This window comes from Crotalus tigris, unplaced genomic scaffold, assembly GCF_016545835.1.
Source record: "Crotalus tigris isolate CLP2741 ecotype Arizona unplaced genomic scaffold, ASM1654583v1 scf7180000024340.7048381, whole genome shotgun sequence".
Lineage (NCBI taxonomy): Eukaryota > Metazoa > Chordata > Lepidosauria > Squamata > Viperidae > Crotalus > Crotalus tigris.
Window position 1 is genome coordinate 6,576,157 of NW_024100510.1, and position 19,251 is coordinate 6,595,407.

The 19,251-nt window shown below is 38.5% G+C and overlaps 1 protein-coding gene across 1 annotated transcript; it reads left to right on the plus strand.

The window, feature by feature from the left end:
* The first annotated feature begins 16,000 nt into the window (after positions 1 to 16,000).
* Positions 16,001 to 17,992, plus strand: LOC120300342 (interleukin-17F-like). The gene is made up of 3 exons (XM_039326211.1): positions 16,001 to 16,027; positions 16,599 to 16,837; positions 17,740 to 17,992. Exons 1-3 carry the CDS (start codon positions 16,001 to 16,003, stop codon positions 17,990 to 17,992), a joined length of 519 nt encoding a protein of 172 aa, XP_039182145.1.
* The last annotated feature ends 1,259 nt before the right edge of the window (positions 17,993 to 19,251 follow it).

Here is a 19,251-nt window from a genome sequence, read left to right on the forward strand (position 1 = left end):
TAGCTTGATCTCATATCAGACTTACTATGAATTTGATTTGTATATTAAAACATGACATATATGGAGCAGTTTCAGAAGTTCTAACCTTTATTTGAAAGGTTGTTCACTTAGTTTCAGTGAGCTTAAATATTGGTTAAATAAAAGCTTGTACAGTACTATCCTTTTCTAAAATCAAATTGCAAGGAGAAGAAAGTTGCTTGAAATCCTGTTTTTTTCCCTGACAGTACAATTGCCGATCTCAATTTAAAACCCTTAAATATGTGTAAATGTGTCTAGATCTTTTCAAGTGGTTCAAGTTGAGACTTTGTTTGAAAGAACATGATGGTCTTGATGTTAAAAAAAAAAGCTGAAAAACTGGTCAGCAAAGAAAAAAGAACAAATTTCTGAATGAAAGTTGCATACTACCAACTTTTATTTCCATCTCTTCCAGATCTTCAAACAATGTCTTAAAAGACAATATTGAGTAATATAAATTATATAAGGAATTTTATATAATTATTTAAATACATGAATTTACATAAATATTTATGTCCTGAAACATTCATTATTTAGGGTGGAATCATGTTTTGAGCCATGAAATATTCCCCGCAGTGTACTTTGAATTTCCAGACGATTTTTACTCAGGATTTGACCATCCAAAACTCTCACAGAACAGTAACAATATGTGTTTTCAGTTTGAGGTCTTTTAGTTCTCTGAAGACTAACATGTAAAAAGTAAATTTATTAACATGTAAGAATTCAGGGACAAGGCATTTGATATTTATTGCATACATTTAAATAATATGGTTATGGATACAATAATTTATTTTAATACTTGCACAAGTTTATTGGCTTTGCCCTCCAGTTTATGCTGGTCAAAAAAGTTTGAGCTGCACAAAACTTTTGAATTCGGACTATTTTGCATGGCACTGTAATTATTTTGCTGACTCTGAAATAGTTCTACACTGCTTTCAGTTTGGAGAAGCAGCAAATATATTGTTGGCTTATTCAGACTTTAGTTTTGGGCTCAACACTTATCTTCTCTGATTCACCTTCAGATAACACTACTGGCAAATTGTGATCCTAGACCAGGGGTAGGCAACCCAAAACACTCAAAGAGCCACTTGGACCCGTTTCCCACCAAAAACAAAACACCGGGAGCCGCAAAACCCTTTTGATATCTAAAATGAAGATAACACTGCATATATCCTTTTTTACCTTTATTATAGGTGTGTGTGTGTTTGTGTGTGTGTATATATGTGTGTGTGTGTATATATGTATGTATACACACACACATATATACACATACACACACATACACATACAGGTAAAAAAAGGATATATGCAGTGTTATCTTCATTTTAGATGTCAAAAGGGTCTCTCTCTCTCTCTGTCTCTCTCTCTCTCTCCTTCCCTCTCTATCTGCCCTTGGTCTGCCTGCCACTCCTCTTCCCCCACTCTCTTTCTTTCTCTCTCTCTCTTTCCTCTCTCTCTCTCTCTCCCTCCCTCTCTCTCTTTCTCTCCTACCTGCTGCTCACCTGGCAAGCTTCAAGCTGTTGTCCAACAAGCTTAGGGTAAGCAACCTCGTCTCTTTTATGACTCATGGACTTCAGCTCCCAGAATTCCTGAGTCAGCCTAGCTGGGCTAGCTAGCTCTCTCCTGCCCTTCCTGCTTCCTGCTTCCTGCAGAGATGCAGCAAAGGGAGGAGGGAAGCAGGGAAGCGCAATTGCCTCTCTCTGTCTCTGTATCTCTCTGCAAAGGCAGAGGAGGCTGGGAGCCACCGGGGAAGGCTCAAAGAGCCGCATGCGGCTCCGGAGCCGCAGGTTGCCGACCTGTGTCCTATATAATCTTATGCGAGAGTTTACTGAATTTAGTAGGACTTGCTTTAGAAAAGATGCACATCAAATTGTATTACACATTTTGCCACTTTTCTTCATAGAGTCTTTTCAAATTACCAAATGCTTTTCCCCATTAATTTGCTGAATTATATTTTCATTTCATTTCTGTACTGTCCTGGTATTTTTTTATAACTTATATTCCTTCTGAAGTCTTCATAAGAGCTAATAAATGTTCTTGTCTTTTCTCATTGCTAGATATCTTTATCCCCTTGTACATTTACTTGTCTTTCTCTTAATTTTTTATTGTGTTTACTTTCTTTTTGAAAGGACTTTAATATGTATTTCATTAGGGATAAAATAATGGGATTACCTTTCTGTTAAATCCAACTTGTGTATGTAAGACTAAACTCAGACTTTTCCTACCACATCCTTACGTTCTCTCTGTATTTTCATAAGATTTAACTAAGGTAACCTGATAAACTAACAGAATAAATTCACCATCTAGAAAAACTAAGCTATCCATATGCTTTCATGGTATGTCCATGCATTGTGCTTCTCAACTTGATGGAACACTCTGCTTTCCTGGTTCACTTTCCTATTTAACTGCAGCCCTGGACTCCCTTAAGCATCCCCTAACCAAGTACTAATCTGGTCTGACCATTATTTTCTAAGATTAGCCAGGGTCTGTTAGGTTATATATAATGCCACTTTGTTGCAAATCTCTTTGTCTTAAGACGGGCCAAGGAATTCCCCCCCCCAAAGTAGGGGTCCCCAACCCCCAGTCTGTGGACCAGTACTGAACCGCAGTATGCCAGCAACCAGTCTGCACAAACAAGCAAAGCCCCATCCATGGGATGCAGGCAACACAAACCCCAAACCATGCACTCTCCAGTCCACAGAAAAACCTCCCTTCACGGAACCGGTCCCTGGTGCCCCAAACGTTGGGGATCTCTGCCTTAAAGGGTGAGATTTTGCCCCTCTGCCATCTTAGGTACAGCTAGAAGATCTGCATGCGAAGGAGCCATAAACCTAACAATACAAAATCATGTTGGGCTGGGCTCTCAGAATCATTAAAACTCCATTTATCTGAGGAACACTGCCAGTAAATAAGGGGTCATATCACATTTTGATTAAATAATCATATGTAAAGATTTATTACAATTAAGGTGGCCCAGCAGAGCCAACCATCCAGTGACCCTACTGATTGGCTGAGCATTTATGCCCAGCAAAAGGGTTGATGAGAAATTCAAAAATGCCCCATTGTGTGTCCCTGGCAATACTGTACAATAAGAAAACTGCTTGCCAGGGATGGTCTACTGTGCCTGAGCCATGACTGGGGAAATTTAGAAGTTCCTTTAATAAACTAAATAACCAATCACATTTTATCCAAACATGCTATGTGGACCTACCCAACTTGTCTGATTAGTTGACGGTTCACTATTTTACCAAACATAGAAAACTGGCTTAAATAAGCATGGTTATATTAGTTCCAGTTTGGTGTGGTGAGCAAAGTCACCCAAACAGAAAGGAACTCATTCCAGAGAGGAAGCCTAAGCAGTATAACAGAGTCCTAGCCAGGATAAGAAAATAACTCTTGGTGGTGGTGCAGTGGTTAGAATGCAGTACTGCAGGCTAACTGCTGACTGCCAGGAATTCAATCCTGACAGGCTCAAGGTGGACTCACCCTTCTGAGGTCGGTAAAATGACCCAGATTGTTGGGGACAATGTGCTGACTTTGAAAACCGCTTAGAGGGGACTGTGAAGCACTGTGAAGTGGTATATAAGTCTAAGTGCTATTGCTATGTAGCAGGGATGTCAAACTGCTGGCCCACCAGGAAACCATGCCGGCAATGGAGAAAAAGCTTCAATACGTCGCGCGACGCCACGTGACGTCGTGAGTTTGACATGTCTGCTATATAGGATAAGCACCAAAATCACGTACACTGTTGCAGTAACTTCTTCCATGCGAACTGCACGGAGTTCTTGTATGGAAAGGAATAGTTAAATTTGGCCTTCTCTGGGGGGAAAGGAAGAAATGTCGAAGCTCTAGCCCAGCTTTTTTACACCTACCCTGCAAATATCAAGAACTGAGAGAAGACCAGGAAGGAAAAAAGTCACACTCTGTAGGATGTGATCACATCTGGGAATAGGTTGTCATCTTCCAAACAACACCTGCTAACCTCAATCATGCATAAACAGACTAAGAAAGTTACAGAGGGACCTAAGCCCTATGGGACAATAAGGAGTTCATAGCTTGAATTCACAGTTTGAAAATGGCTATGAGATTCACCTCCCGCCTTACTCACTTTCTACTGTGCTTGGTTGCTCTCCCCCTCCAATCTTCTGTAGTCACTAGTTGGAGTCACACCATATTAAATCATAAAATGTTCTCATTTTGGCTTAGATTACTAGGTGGCTCCTGTCATTGTTTATTCAGTTTACACAACTGAACAAACGATGACTTAGCACAATGTGTGGGTGCCATAGTAACCAACTAGAACAAAATACAAATGCTTAGAATAATTACGCCGAACATATAAGGCTGACGATAGTAAACCTTAGCAAGAAGAGAGCATTTCCATATTTGCTCTACATTTAGATTTCCAAACTGCAAATCCCTTTAAAATACTGATACTCCTAGTTTTACAAGAACTTTTTGAATATTTGCTCTCAATTTGTTTGCTTTACATACTATAAATAAATATAATATAAAACATTTATAAATAAAACCTTGTAATATAATAAATATAAAAATAAATAAGTAAAATAGGCTATAGGCAGGAGTTACTAATATGGAAATAAATATTTAGAGCTATAGGTTAAAGACATACAGTTGTTTTTCTAAAGCTTGCTATTTCATTAACATAAACTGTGTTTCGCTCCTTTCTTCCCACTTGCTTTCTTTCAGTTTTAAACAGTCTGGTCCTGAACTGATCAGGTGCAAAGATATCAATCTGAAATGAAACATTATCATATGCAAAAACTGAGCTTATGAAAAAAGTACCGGTAATTTAAAAACCCTCTGCATTTGTGCTTATTGTGTACAGTCAGTTAAGTCTGTTGTGGTCTGTGGGTTGCAGTTTTGTCTTCCAGTTTCTTCTTTGCCAGTAGAGACATTATATGCAAACAAAAATATAAAAAATTCTATAGGACGAGATATAAACATTAAATATTAAAAAATAACAATATTGTATTTAATATTCATCTTTTGTCCATAGGACTTTTCTTTAACCTCACAGGTGCTTCAGACAGGTGCTAATTGTTTTATTTAAAACATTCAGATAATATCTTGTTTTTCTTCTCCTTTGCTGCTTTGTTTTCAGACATTTTTATTCTGGCTAGAAGGCTTCAGATCTGGGTTTCTGAAGGACCCCCACTGTTACCTCTATCTCAGTTGCAACAGTTCCCAGCTGCCCAAACATATCGGCATTTTGATGCTCGATGTTTTGGCCTATTTGGACTCAGCAGACTAAACATCTGGAGCTAGTACTATGTACTTTGCTATGTGGCAATAACTCAGAGGATGCAGGTAGAGAACAACTGGAATCCCCTACTAAGCTAACCAGTACTGTGGTTTGGGTGTTTCACATGATAGGTGTTAGTTAATAGGAAACCAACTAGTTAATTTTCTAGCATAGTATCCTCCAAATACATTTGTAATTCTGAGAGTTGTAATCAAACTGGGAAAATTCAATTAACTTGAATTTGATTAAGAAACTTGATTATCTCAGGAGATATTTTACTACTCTTCAGATGTCTGCATTATTAGAATAAACTCAGAGTGGTAAAATCACCAATGCCAAAACTGATCACCAAGATTGGCTTACCACGAGACTCCAGTTGATCCTGCACCTCGATTCTCTTGGTTACACATATGTGATGATACAGAAGCCAAAATATTTTCACTGCTAGAAGGCCCCTCTTCTCTGAGGGACTCTTGGGGTATCAATCATCTTACTCATCCCTTAAACTGAATAACATCCTTGACTAAACCACGCATATATCTGTCTTAAACACATTCTGCTATCATTAACTTTTCTTTACTAACAGAAAATATGGAAGGAAAGTAGGGGAGATTAGATGCAAGGTGAATAGAAGAGAGAACTGTAGACTGTAGCCCTTCTTTGTCAGTAGGATTTCTTGGCATAACTTTCAATTACCTCCCGCCCCCGTTCAGTTAAATGACTTTGAAATAATATGGAGTATATATCAAAGGTGAATGAATTATTTTGAAGCTGGGCAAATCGTTCTTTATGCTGTGTCTGGAACCTTTTGAAGACCATGTTAACTGTCCAGTGTTGACTCTAGAGGGGAAAATATACCCCCTTTGGAGCGGATTCGCAACTTGGGTGTCCTCCTTGATCCACAGCTGAAATTGAAACATCATTTGACGGCTGTGGCTGGGAGGACCTTTGCACAAGTTCGTCTGTTGCACCAGTTGCGACCCTACCTGGACCGGGAGGCTCTCCTTATAGTCACTCATGCCCTTGTCACCTCACGTCTGGACTACTGCAACGCGCTCTACATGGGGCTACCCTTGAAAAGTATTCGGAGACTACAGTTGGTCCAGAATGCAGCCGCACGAGTGATAGTAGGTGTTCCTCGGTACACCCACGTTACACCTATCCTCCGTGAGCTGCACTGGTTGCCTATTGGTCTCCGGGTCCAATTCAAGGTGTTGGTTATTACCTTTAAAGCTCTATATGGCTCAGGGCCAGGCTATTTGCAAGACCGCCTACTACCTCATAGTTCCCTTCGTCCGGCTAGATCCCACAGGCTGGGCCTCCTTCAGGTCCCGTCGGCCAAGCAGTGCCATTTGGCGGGGCCGTGGGGAAGGGCTTTCTCTGTGATGGAGCCCACGTCTTGGAACCAGCTCCCCCCGGAGATTAGGGCCGCTCCCACCCTGTTGGTTTTCCGCAAGCTGCTTAAGACCTGGCTTTTCCGGCAGGCCTAGAGTTTATAAAATCTGACCCCTGGATGAATGTTATTGTATTGTTTGTTTTCTTAAGTTGTATTGTGTTTTTATTGTTAGCCGCCCGGAGTCCTGTGGGAGTGGGGCGGTCTATAAATTTTAATAATAATAAAAAAAGATACCTCCTTAATCAGCATGCTTATCCAATGGACATGGGTTTGTCTTTTCATTCAGATCCTTTTGCTTAGCTTAGATACTTTAGATACTTTCAACTAACTTGATCACCTCTGTTCTTCTTTACTCCTTCATAAACTAGCTAAAAGGCACCAGTTACAACAAGGATCTTTGGGGAATTCTACTTTGCATGTAACTCCAACATGAAAATTGTCTATTTATTTCATTCTGATTCTCAAAGGGAGACATCTGAAAAATCCAAAGTTTCCAAGGTTACCAAGGACCATATTACTGCAGTCTAAGTATAATCAGAGCAAGATTAACATGGCAATGTTGTGATTTGTGTGGCAACTATCATTCATGTACATCAGAGGTGGGAAACTATGGCCCCTTTATGATTTATAACATTTTTGCAAAGGAACATAAATCCCATTTTTATTAAATATTGCAGCATTGATTAGCATTGCATCAATTGCCTAGTGTAAAATGGTTTTCAAATAAACCTCTCATCTCTAAATACTTGTACCAGCTGCAAATAATTTGATCAGAAGTTTTACAATAATAAAGGCAAGTATCTACCCATAACAAAGTTACCAATTGTTGATAAGAAAGACAAACAAGTCTGGATAGTGGACATTGAAGTACCTGGAGACAGCAGAATTGAAAAGAACTGGAGAAAAATCACAAAATACAAAGATCTGCAAATAGAAGTAGAATGACTGTGGCAAAAGTAAGCAAAGATAGTACCAATAGTAAGAGGCATCTTGGGTGTGATCTCAAAACATCTGGAACAGCATTTGAATATCATCGCCACCAGTAGTGGGATTCAGCCAGTTCGCACCAATTCAGTAGAACCGGTAGCTAATGTTTTGTTGCCCAGGCCCAGAATGGACTTCCGGAAGTGGCATCCACACAAAGAACCGGTTGTTCACATATTTGATTTCCACCACTGATCGCCACTGACAAAATCACCATAAGTCAATTGGCAAAAGGCAGCTTTACTTGGAAATACCTTACATCATGCAATAATATCCTTAATACCGTCAAGTAAGAATAACACCTGCCTATTGCAGAACATTGAGAAGTACTTGATTAAAGTAGACATAGTTCAACCACACTAGTTTTAATTATTTAATTAATAATTTAATTATTAGGTTTTACTGTGTTTTTTACTTGCTGTCTTACAACATATTTTTTTGTTTTGTTTTTTTGAGCAGGTCAATAACTGTAAAGTGATTAGGGGAGTGAATCTGGATAGGCTTTCTTATAAGGAATTACTTAGTTTGGTAGGGCAGGATTGGCAGTTAAAATCTTTAGTTGAGTTGAAGCAAGAAAATATTGTATGCTCTTGGTTTCAGTATAATCAATTGTTAGTTAGGTGGAGTGTAGATCAGAAGGTTGGTATTACTGTAGAGGATGTGAATTTGGTTAAACAGATTAAAGATCAAACTCGAGCCCATATAAAGAGAATTTATAATGTTTTAATAGAATTGGATTCTGAAACGGAGTTAGTTAAAGATTGTATGGTAAAATGGGCTCAAAATATTCATGAGCCGATCTTATTGGACACATGGGAGATAATTTGGGTTAGAAATGTAAAATTTACTCAAGCTCAAAATTTAAGAGAAAATGTTTATAAAATGTTCTATAGGTGGCATTTGGATCCTCAAAAGCTGTCTTGTATGTATCCTAATTTACAGCCTAAATGTTGGAGATGTGGAAGCTTAGATGCAACCTATTTTCATATTTGGTGGACTTGTAGAGATATATTTTGGATTAAGATTTGATGGAATATTCAAAAGATTTTTAAGAGAAAGATAAAAGTTTACGCCGCAATTATTTTTGTTAGGTGTTATTGTAGATTTTGATGTTAAAGAAATTAATTTGATGTTGAATCTTATTAATATTGGTGGGGCAATATTGGAAGAAAAATTCTTTGCCTACTATCGAAGAATGGATACTTAAGGTGTCTAGTTTAGCAGAAATGGCAAAAATCTCCGCTTATTTGAAGGACTATTCACAAGAAAAATATATTTCGGTTCGGAGAAGATGGATTGATTATATTCGGAATAAATATGAGACTGAAAAGTATTATTTAGCTTATGAGTAAATTTTAGATTACTATTAATAGTTTAATATATTATTTCTAGTATTATGGTTTAATTGTATTATTATTTTTGTTTTTAATTTGTTAGTATTTATCTTGAAAAGGAGTTAAAGTATGTTATGGATTTGAATGTTAATATAGTTGGGTAATGTTAGTTAGATTATGATTGTTTATTTTTAACCCTGTAATCAGCTTTGGGAAGTAGGGGAGCGGTGGGAGGGGTGGGAGGGATTTGGGGTATATATTGTGTAAAATCTTTAAAACTTTTAATAAAAAAAATAACTGTAAAGTGATGACTAAAGTAATATTGTTACTGCTATGCTCCCAGGTAGCTAAGAATACAAACTGGTAAAAATGATCAGACAAACGAACACATATGTGAGATGGAAAGATCAGCAGCCCAAACAAAAAGTAAAAAAATTGTGTAACTTGAACATGCTAAAACAAATCAGGTTTATGAACTGCTGACATTATATTCTGTTTGGTATTTCACTAAGAGTAAGTAGGGTGCCAAGCAGGTCACCTCATTTCTGAAGAAAATAAGTAAAATCATAAAGAGCAAAACTGGGATTCATGCAAAAGAGGACTCGTGAATAATACCATTTTGGTGGTAACTGGCTCATCTTGCTGGGCTGCTATTCCATTCCCCCCACTGTACACCCACATTATGTCTGACCTCCCTCTCCCCTACATTTGCAATGAATCAAATTGACATCAGCAATAGGATGGAAAAGATTTGTTATGAAGGATGGCTTATGCTGAACTTGCTCTCAATCACAGCCCAGGGAAAGTGCGGGGGAAGTTTCATAGGCAACCCAACTGGCCTACCTGTCATAACACTTTCCATTTGATACACTACCTGCTATTACAATAAATTGATGACGCTCATCATTTTTTGTCATTGTTAGGGAAAAAAAATGAAAATAGGTCACTCTGTCCCCTTCCTGAAAATTACGGTTATTTAGCTTACAGACAAATATTTACTACATAGAAAGGGTAGAGGGAAAAAAAAGATTTATTCTTATGTATGCTAGTGTCCCAGATTATTCTTCCAAGAAGAAAATTAGTGAGAGTCGATTTCTACCACTTAAATATTTATTCTCACTCATCACTAACATTTTTTTTGTAAAAGTTTTTTATTAGTTTTTTCCCCATACATTCAGTAATAATTTTTCAACCAACATACTGAGTTTACATTCGCTAATACATATTTAATTCCTAATCCTTTATTCTTTCCTCTAGCCATCGATAAAATAAGTCCAAAGTTTGATAATATTCTGGTTTTCTTTTTCTTTCAGTCTCATAGTCAGTCTATCCATCTCTGCGCATTCTAGTATTTTTTAATTAATTCTTCATCTGATGGTATTCCTTCATTTTTCCAGTATTGCACAAATATAATTCTTGCTAGCTGTTGTGACATGCAAAATCAAATATAAGTTTTGTTTGTTAGTCTTTTCTGGCATTATACCTAATAAAAAAAATCCAAGTTTAAAATCTACATATTCTCCCAACATCTTTTCTAGCCAGGTATGTATCTTTTCCCAATAACTCTTTTCTTTGTCACATGTCCACCAAACATGATAATATGTTCCTGACTTATGTTTACATTTCCAACATCTATCTGATACGTTTTTAAACATTTTTGCTAATCTTGCTGGTGGCAGTGCCATCTATAGAACATTTTATATAAATTTTCTTTGTAGGAAGTTAACATTGTCAGCTTGTAATTTCTTTCCCATAAATTTTGCCATTTTTCTAATTCTATATTATATCCAAAATTTTTCGCCCATCTTATCGTTGTTTCTTTAATTTGTTCACTTTCCATTTTCAAAGTTAATAGAAAATTATACATTTTCTTAATTAGTTTCTCATCAGAAGTTAACAATGTCTTATCAAACACAGTTTGTTCCTTGTAAAATCTATACCGTTTATGTTATGTCCCGAGCCTTGCAAACGGCTCGGGCGTTTGCAGGCAGTCCCGGGCAGGTGCAAAGCTGCCCGGGATCAGACAGGCTGTCGCCAGCGCTGTGCGCATGCGCGGGTGCTGGCGCGGGAAAAGTATCGCATTTACCTGGGAAATGTCTATATAAGAAGTTGGGAGGTTTTGGGAGCTGCTGAAGCCATCTACTTGTAAGCTGAACGCAGAATAAAGAAAACTGAGAACTTCAACTGCTTCTCGTGTCTGCTTCCCGCCACGGACTCAACACTGGCGACGAGGATGGGATTGCCTTACACCGCCTGGAAAGGAAGAAGTGTAAGCTTACCCAAGTGAGTCCTGAGCGGCGGAACGGCGTCGACTCGGCAGCTACTCGCCAATCCAGTGCGCATTCGGGGGTAGGCTGGCTGATAGACCCGTCTCCTGAAGATGGCAAAAATCGGAAGGCTTTCGGAATTCGACGTCTCACATCCAGAGCGGTGGGAGTCATACGTAGCCAGGGTGGAGAACTACTTCAAGGCAAACCAAGTGAAGGAAGAGAGCTTGAAGGCTGCCACCCTGCTTTGTGTTTGCGGCCAAGACGCCTTCGACATCGCAGAAAACCTTGCAGCACCTGTGCCAGTAGAGTCTGTAAGCTACGCAGATCTGAAGAAGCTACTGAAGGAGCACTTCCACCCCAAGATGTCCGTCATCGCATGGCGCCACACCTTCGAGCAGAGGGATCAACGGCCCGGTGAGTCGGCCAAAGAATTCATCGCCGCATTACGGAAGGCCGCCAAGCACTGCGAGTTCAAAGACCTCGAAGAACGACTGAGGGGGATTTTTGCTGCACACGGGCTGCCAGATGTCATTGTGTCCGACAACGGCCCTCAATTCACTTCCTCCGAATTCCAAGCTTTCTTACAGGCAAACATGATTCGTCATGCCACGTCTGCACCCTTCCACCCATCCACCAACGGTATGGCTGAACGTATGGTGCGCATCACACAGGACGCATTGAAAAGACTCACCTACGGGGACTGGCATCACAGGTTGGCTGACTTTCTCCTTTCTTATCGCACCACACCGTCCACTTCTACAGGGAGAAGCCCAGCTGAACTTCGTTGGGGCGTCAACTTACTACTAAACTTGACCGGTTGCATCCGGACAGACTGCCTTCATCTACCTCACATCCTAGGGCACCTAGACAACTACTTGTGGGTGCCCCGGTTTGGGCTCGCAATTACAGGCCTGGTCATACATGGGTCCCCGCTTCTATTTCCAGGGTCACAGGTCCTCTCTCCTACGAGGTAGCCCTGGCCAACGGTCGTGTCCTGCGTCGGCACATCGACCAACTCCGCCCTCGGCGGGACTTTTCAGATGAGACTCCTGGGTCTTTTCCAGGGGGGGAGGGACCCTTTGGAGCAAAGGGAAGGGCACGAGCTGCTGCCCATCTCCACTGATGGAGCTACAAACGGCCCATCCCAGGGTTCCGCGAGAGCTCCGAACAAGAAATCTATGAGCCTACCTAATTACCAGGCATCCACGCCTACTCCAGCCAGGGAGTCACCCCGGGGGCATACTCACTTTCCACACACATCACACAGCACTCCAGTCACGGAGGATACCCGGGGGCATCCCAACAAATCATTTCCCGCAAGAGAGCTGGCACACAATCCCCAAGTTGGCCTGACCTTACCCCAAATCCTACAGGGGGTCAAACATACAGGGAGGTGGTCGAGGAACCAAGTGCCGACTACAACACCTCTAGCCCAAATCAGGGAGTAACTGAGTTTTGGGAAAGTACAGAAACCCACACAAGCCCGGACACAGAACGGGGTTCAGGGAATGGACAGCCTCCTGACAGGTCTTGGATGGACCTAGGAGGTTCAACAGAGACGCCCAACAGTGGCTATCACTTCAAGGGGCCCGAGGGTCTACAGCTAGGCAGGTCAACCAGGTCACAAAGTGACAGAAGCCCTGGCCTGACGAGCCCGGTGGGCAAGCAAGCAGGCCAGGCATCGGGGCACAGTCCTTGGAAGGCACCAAGGCACAATAAGGAGAAAAGGCTCACATCTCCCTCCAGTCAGGGAACTCATGCTAGTAACCCAGAGCTGAGAAGGTCACAGAGAGCAAAGAAGTCTCCTAAATACTTAGAGGATTACATAACATTGATGGCTAAACAAAAGCCAGGTAACGATAGTAGCACTGAGAAGCAGAACACTGCATAAAATAAATGATTATATGTTGGTAGTAGTTTTAGCCCGGGGGAAAGGGGTGTTATGTCCCGAGCCTTGCAAACAGCTCGGGCGTTTGCAGGCAGTCCCGGGCAGGTGCACAGCTGCCCGGGACCAGACAGGCTGTCGCCAGCGCCGTGCGCATGCGCGGGTGCTGGCGCGGGAACAGTATCGCATTTACCCGGGAAATGTCTATATAAGAAGTTGGGAGGTTTTGGGAGCTGCTGAAGCCATCTACTTGTAAGCTGAACGCAGAATAAAGAAAACTGAGAACTTCAACTGCTTCTCGTGTCTGCTTCCCGCCACGGACTCAACAGTTTAACTTCTTTATCATAATAGCTTGCATTTGTAAATGTGCCCACCATGATAAATTGATACCCTGATTTTCCATTTCTTGTTTAGATTTTAAATTCCCTTCAGAGTTTAGAATATCTCTATATGTTCAGATTTTTTCAAAGTTCAGTAAATTTGGGTGTACAAATGCTTCTATTGTTGACAACCACACTGGAATTTTCAAATATATTTTACATTTTATTTTTTCCCATGTGGTTAATAATGCATTTTTATATAATGATTTTGGAAATATTTATGCACTTTATTTTTCCCGTACCATAAAACAGCATGCCACCCCAATTGTAAATCATGCTCCTCCAAATATAACAGCTTTTTATTTCTAAGAGTTATCCTTTCTTTTACCCATGTTAATACAGATGCTTGGTAATATAAAACCCACTCCGGTAGACCAAGTCCTTCATTTTCCTTGGCATCTTGTAACATTTTCACCTTAATTCTAGCTTTCTTTCCTTGCCAAATAAATTTTAAAATTAGTGAATTTAAGTTTCAAGTTTTATAGATATTGTTTGAAATAAGAATAAGATTTTTGGTAGTATGTTCATTTTCACTGTAGCAATTCTTACTAGTATTGACAATTGCAAGTTTTTTCCATTTTTCCAAATCCAGTCTTATTTGATTCAATAGTTTCATAAAATTAACTTCTTTTATCATTGAACATCTTGCTGTTAAATATATTCCCAGATATTTGACCTTTTTAACTATTTTCAATTCTGTTTTTTCTGACATTTGGGGCTTTTTTTTGCTTATCTATAAAGTTTTTAACTATTATTTTGGTTTGTTTTCTCTATTTATTTTCAGTCCTGCCATTTCTCTGTATTGTTCTATCTTTCCCAATAGTTTAGGAATCATCTCCAAAGGTTCTTCTAAAATAAATACCAAATCATCAGCAAATCCTTATAATTTATATGTTTTACCTTTTATTTCTAGTCCTTTAATTTCTATATCTTGTCTAATATTTCTATTTAGAACTTCCAAAGTGAAAATAAATAACAATGGAGATAATGGACATCCTTGCCTTGTGCCTTTTCTTATCTCAAAGTTTTCAGTATAGTCTCCATTCACAATCACTTTAGCTGTTTCTTTATTATATATTGTTTTTATCATGTTTATAAAGTTTTGTGTAATTATCTTCTTTTATCGTTGAACATCTTGCTGTTAAATGTATTCCCAGATATTTGACCTTTTTAACTATTTGCAATTCTGTTTTTTCCGACATCACTAACATTTGATGGCTACACATACATCATGGGGAAGGATTCATTTCCTTGGCAGAACAGCACAAATGCCTTTCTCAGTTGCAGCCATCCTCCATGTTTTATACCAGTGTTGCCTTTAAAACTGACGCACCATAGTTTGGCATGGAGCTGAAAGAACTGTTCCAGAATTTGGGAGAGAAAACATTATGCCTTTGCAAAATGGTTTTTTCATCCATCTTGACAGGGCAAATCATGATTATGTCAGGCAAAGCAAAAAGCATTTACTAAAAAGGATAAAGTCCTTATATTAAGTAACAAATGACACCTACATTTGCTATATGTGATGCATCAAAAAGCAACAAATAAAACTATAGGATACATTAATTAGATATCAGAATTAAACAAAAGATAACATTGATCCTCAATAAAATTCCATAATTGGGAAATTATGGGTTATGTCAACCTCTTTCCAGGTCAAATGTGTATCTTCCTTAATACTTGTAACTGTATTCAAGGATTTCCAGAATACAATCCCTATTGTTCAGTTTCTGAAGAGGCTAGTATTGGCTAGCAACAAAATAGTGTTGGGTAAAAAAAAACAACACCATGGTTTCTTGAACTTTAAAGGAGACATGGATGCCATGCTAAATATGCTAATATCATCTTTATGAAAAAGCAAATAAGGAAGCTTAAAAAGACTGGAATTTAAGTTTTAAAAATGTAATTATAATTTCTAAGAAGAGATTGGACAACTATTTGTCTGAAATGGTATAGGGTTTCCTGCCTGAGCAGGGGATTTGGACTAGAAGACCTCCAAGATCCCTTCCAACTCTGTTATTCTGTTAAATTGCGTAAATCATGAATGTGTGCTAGCTTTCTAAATGACTTTTTTTAAAAAAACTAGGCTATAATCACAGAATATATAGTTCACTGCCCATCATATTCCTGAAAACTGATCAGGTGAACTCACAAACTTGATATTAGCTTGCATAACATCTGTATTTTATTCAAATAAATAATTTGGTCCAGAAACCCTGTGGATTCCCCTTCATGTCCCCTTGATTGTGTGTGTAGTTCTACAAGGAAGTAGTTAAAAGAAAAAAAAAAGTAAGCCACAATTGCCCAGAACCACAAGTGGAAATCTATCTTTGCATTGCAGTGGAAAAAATGTCTGAGATTCTGGAGATAATATAAAAGGAGATGCTATTGCACTCATGGACAGGATTTACCCTACTAATCTCATTGGTAGAGCATCAAGCAAGTCGAGATAATAACAACACGAGTAGTTATGACACCCAAAAGATTGGCCTTATCGGTGAGTGCACTATTTATTGCTGTTAAAAATTTATTTTGCCTCTGCATTTTTATCTCCAGATATCTAATATTTGATTTACACACTTGGTCTGTCTTTGTAGTTTTTTAAAATCATTTTTTCATGCTCAAGTTATAGTTATTATAATATTTCCTCACACACAAAAATCCTCCAATCTATTTGATACCAAAAATGAAAAACACTGGTTATTGAAAAGAGACTGATTTTTTTTCTATATAACTATATGTATCTCAGACACTTCTGATAATCTGAAAGATGAACTGTACTTGATTCTCTTTTTGTCTCTTAATCATTTGATTTGTATCCCATCTTTCATTCAGAGGTCTAAGGTGGTTTCTCTAGTGTTCCCACTCCTAATTTTCCCACAACATTTCAGTTAATCCTGAGCTGTGGTGCCCCTCAATTAATTACTGCTTCCCACCAACTATTTAAATATTTGAATTCTAAACTCCAATATTAAAATAATGCAAGCTACTAAGGATGAACATTTCTTGCACAACAGATGACACTTTATCCTTACCTATATCTGATACATTCACGGATTCTTTTACAGGTCGTTCTGCTGGTACTGGTGCTTGTAGTGGGGACTTTAGCCCATGGAGGAAATCTTAATAAAATCAGTAAGAAACAGAGAGGAAGAATGACTGACAACTGCCCAACTCAGCCAGGAATCCAAGAAGATAATGAATTCCCAGAGACAGTGAAGGTGCGCATACCTCTTGCCCATGCGGAACCAATGAACAGGATGCCTCATGATGTTAAAAACAGATCTCTCTCTCCATGGGATTACAGGTAGTATTCACCCTTTTAGTGTTAAACCATATTAGCTATAATACATTATGGAAGTGACAATCCCCCAATGCTTTTTGAGTACTTCAAAAATTCTGGGGTGCAAGAACTTCTAAAGGTTGCAACATCTTATGTTGGCAAACACAAAAGCAATATACATTTTCTGAAAAATAGACTGGACAATTCATAACTGGCTAAGCAAATGTCACTTAATTTTTTCATCAATTTGTTAGAACCTTAGTGATCATGCCTATTATTCTGCAATAATATAATATGGCTTTGTGAATATGATTTTTAGTTAGTTGGCCAGTTCCAGTCTTTGCACTTACATTCATTATTATAAAAGCAATCTAGGTTTTATGGTTATGGTTCCTTTCTTAAATCGACTATGTGAGATGAAAGTGGCCTTTCCTCAGGATAGGGCCACATAGGGAATTGACTCATTGATAAATTCTAGCTTAGAGCAGCAATAATGCTAAGCCACAAATTCAAGCACTATCTTATAAGGCAAAATCTCTCTGACAACAAAGGAATGCTATAAAGATCAGATATGATTTCTGAATAAAAAGCAATGTGGTATTAATTGTTAAGGAGAGCAAATAATCTTTTCTGTTTCTTTGGTTCAGGTCCGTAACCAAAATATAATTCTATGGGGAAGAGAACTACAGTAGGAAATTCTGGGATACATTCACCACAAATGTTTATGTTTATATTTTATTATATGATTAAGGAAATCTAGATGACATGGTTCTGTCTCCTAGGAGACAAAAATAAGAGTCCTCTTTAGTTTTTTTTTTTAATGGGTGCTGATTAACATTCAGGGTTCCAAATTCTTCATGAAGTTTGATGAAGAAGTGTATCATATGAACCATATCTTTCTCTGTCTTTTGTGTGTTAACATACAGTGTTAAGGAAGATCCTAACAGATTCCCACACATACTTTCTGAAGCCAGCTGCCGTTATACCGTTTGCCTGGATTCCACCGGGAAGAATCTAAACTATGCTGTGAACTCTGTTCCTATTCAGCAGGAGATCTTGGTGCTCAAACGCAAACATATTGGTTGCAAGCAGAGCTATTGGTTGGAGAAACAGGTGATCACCGTTGGATGCACCTGTGCCTTTCCCACTTCCAATGCTTATCAGAAAAAGGTTTTCTAATATCATTGAAAAATGGCCAAAGGTATCACATGATCCATCGTCGGCTGAAGTAATAAGAGTAATACAATGTTTGCTTGGCTAATTGGAAATGAATTGGTAGCTCTGAATTTCAAAGAAAGTAGCCTCCTTTAGAATTAGGGATCATTTTATTTAGCTCTCTTATAGTGTTTCAAAATGTGTTTAAAAGTTCTGGGAGCATACCAATTGGTCACTTTCTTTAATTTTTTTTTGGGGGGGGGGAGTTCAGATGTCCAGCCACTACGACAGAAAAAAAAAAAATCTCCATTGAAGCCCTGATTCTCTTTGGCTTCAAAAAGAATGAATCTTGCTCTGTACTAATTTTGTAAGATTTATAGCCTGTTTTTATTTGACTTGTTGATCTACATGGAGGTTCTGAAAATTGCAATGCATATGATATTTAAAACTCAGGGAAGAGCAAAGAGGAAATATGCTTTTGTCTCTATTTATAAGATGTATTTATAATACCATATTTATGCATTTACAGAAATATTGTTGGATAAATTTTTATATAGTTTATCAGTATTTATTCAGTAATTTATGTAGCAAATAAAAAGGTTGATATATTTAATTGTCCACATAGTCATTGCTTCCCCAAATATCCATTTCGTTTCCTTTGACATGAACACCATTGTGACACAACTATTTAGTATTTAGAAAAGGTGCTCTGAGTCCATGAGACAGAATGCTAAACCAGAGCAGATACATATCATAATATGGATGAAAATGTGATTTGTCTACCCACTATGATCTTTTTGAAGAGAAAAATAAATAAATTTGGCCACCTGGGAGCATTTGCAAGACCAAGAACGAACCACTTCAGGTGCTTGATCCCTCCTTCCTTCATTAGTCAAAGAAAATGTTGGAAATTGCCACACTGGCTCAATTTCCTAAGGATCCTATTCCTTACCTTGGTCTTTCTAAAGGACACAGTTAATAGTATCTGACCCTGTTTCAGGATAAATAAGCATCTGCTTAAGTGGCAGGATCTCACTTTGGATCTGACTCTGCCTACATGTATTCAGTCCTGAATTTAGTGCATCTCTAATCTCTGTTTGCTTTTCTCTCATTTTTGGCAAATTGGTGAGGCTATTGTTTTCACTAAATCTGCATATACTGTGCAGATATTCTAGGTCTGGTAAAATAAAACAGAAAAATAAAGAAAGCTATAGTAATCCTTTTTGCAATGACTCTATCCAATGAATTATTGAAAAGAAATTTCTGGAATAAATCTCTTTATA

Bases quoted from the DNA above. Each gene is read 5' to 3' on its own strand.
- LOC120300342 (XM_039326211.1), top strand. From the start codon at position 16,001: ATGACACCCAAAAGATTGGCCTTATCG. The intron at 16,028-16,598 runs GTGAGTGCACTA...ATTCTTTTACAG, and splicing joins CCAAAAGATTGGCCTTATCG to GTCGTTCTGCTGGTACTGGT. The intron at 16,838-17,739 runs GTAGTATTCACC...GTTAACATACAG, and splicing joins CTCTCTCCATGGGATTACAG to TGTTAAGGAAGATCCTAACA.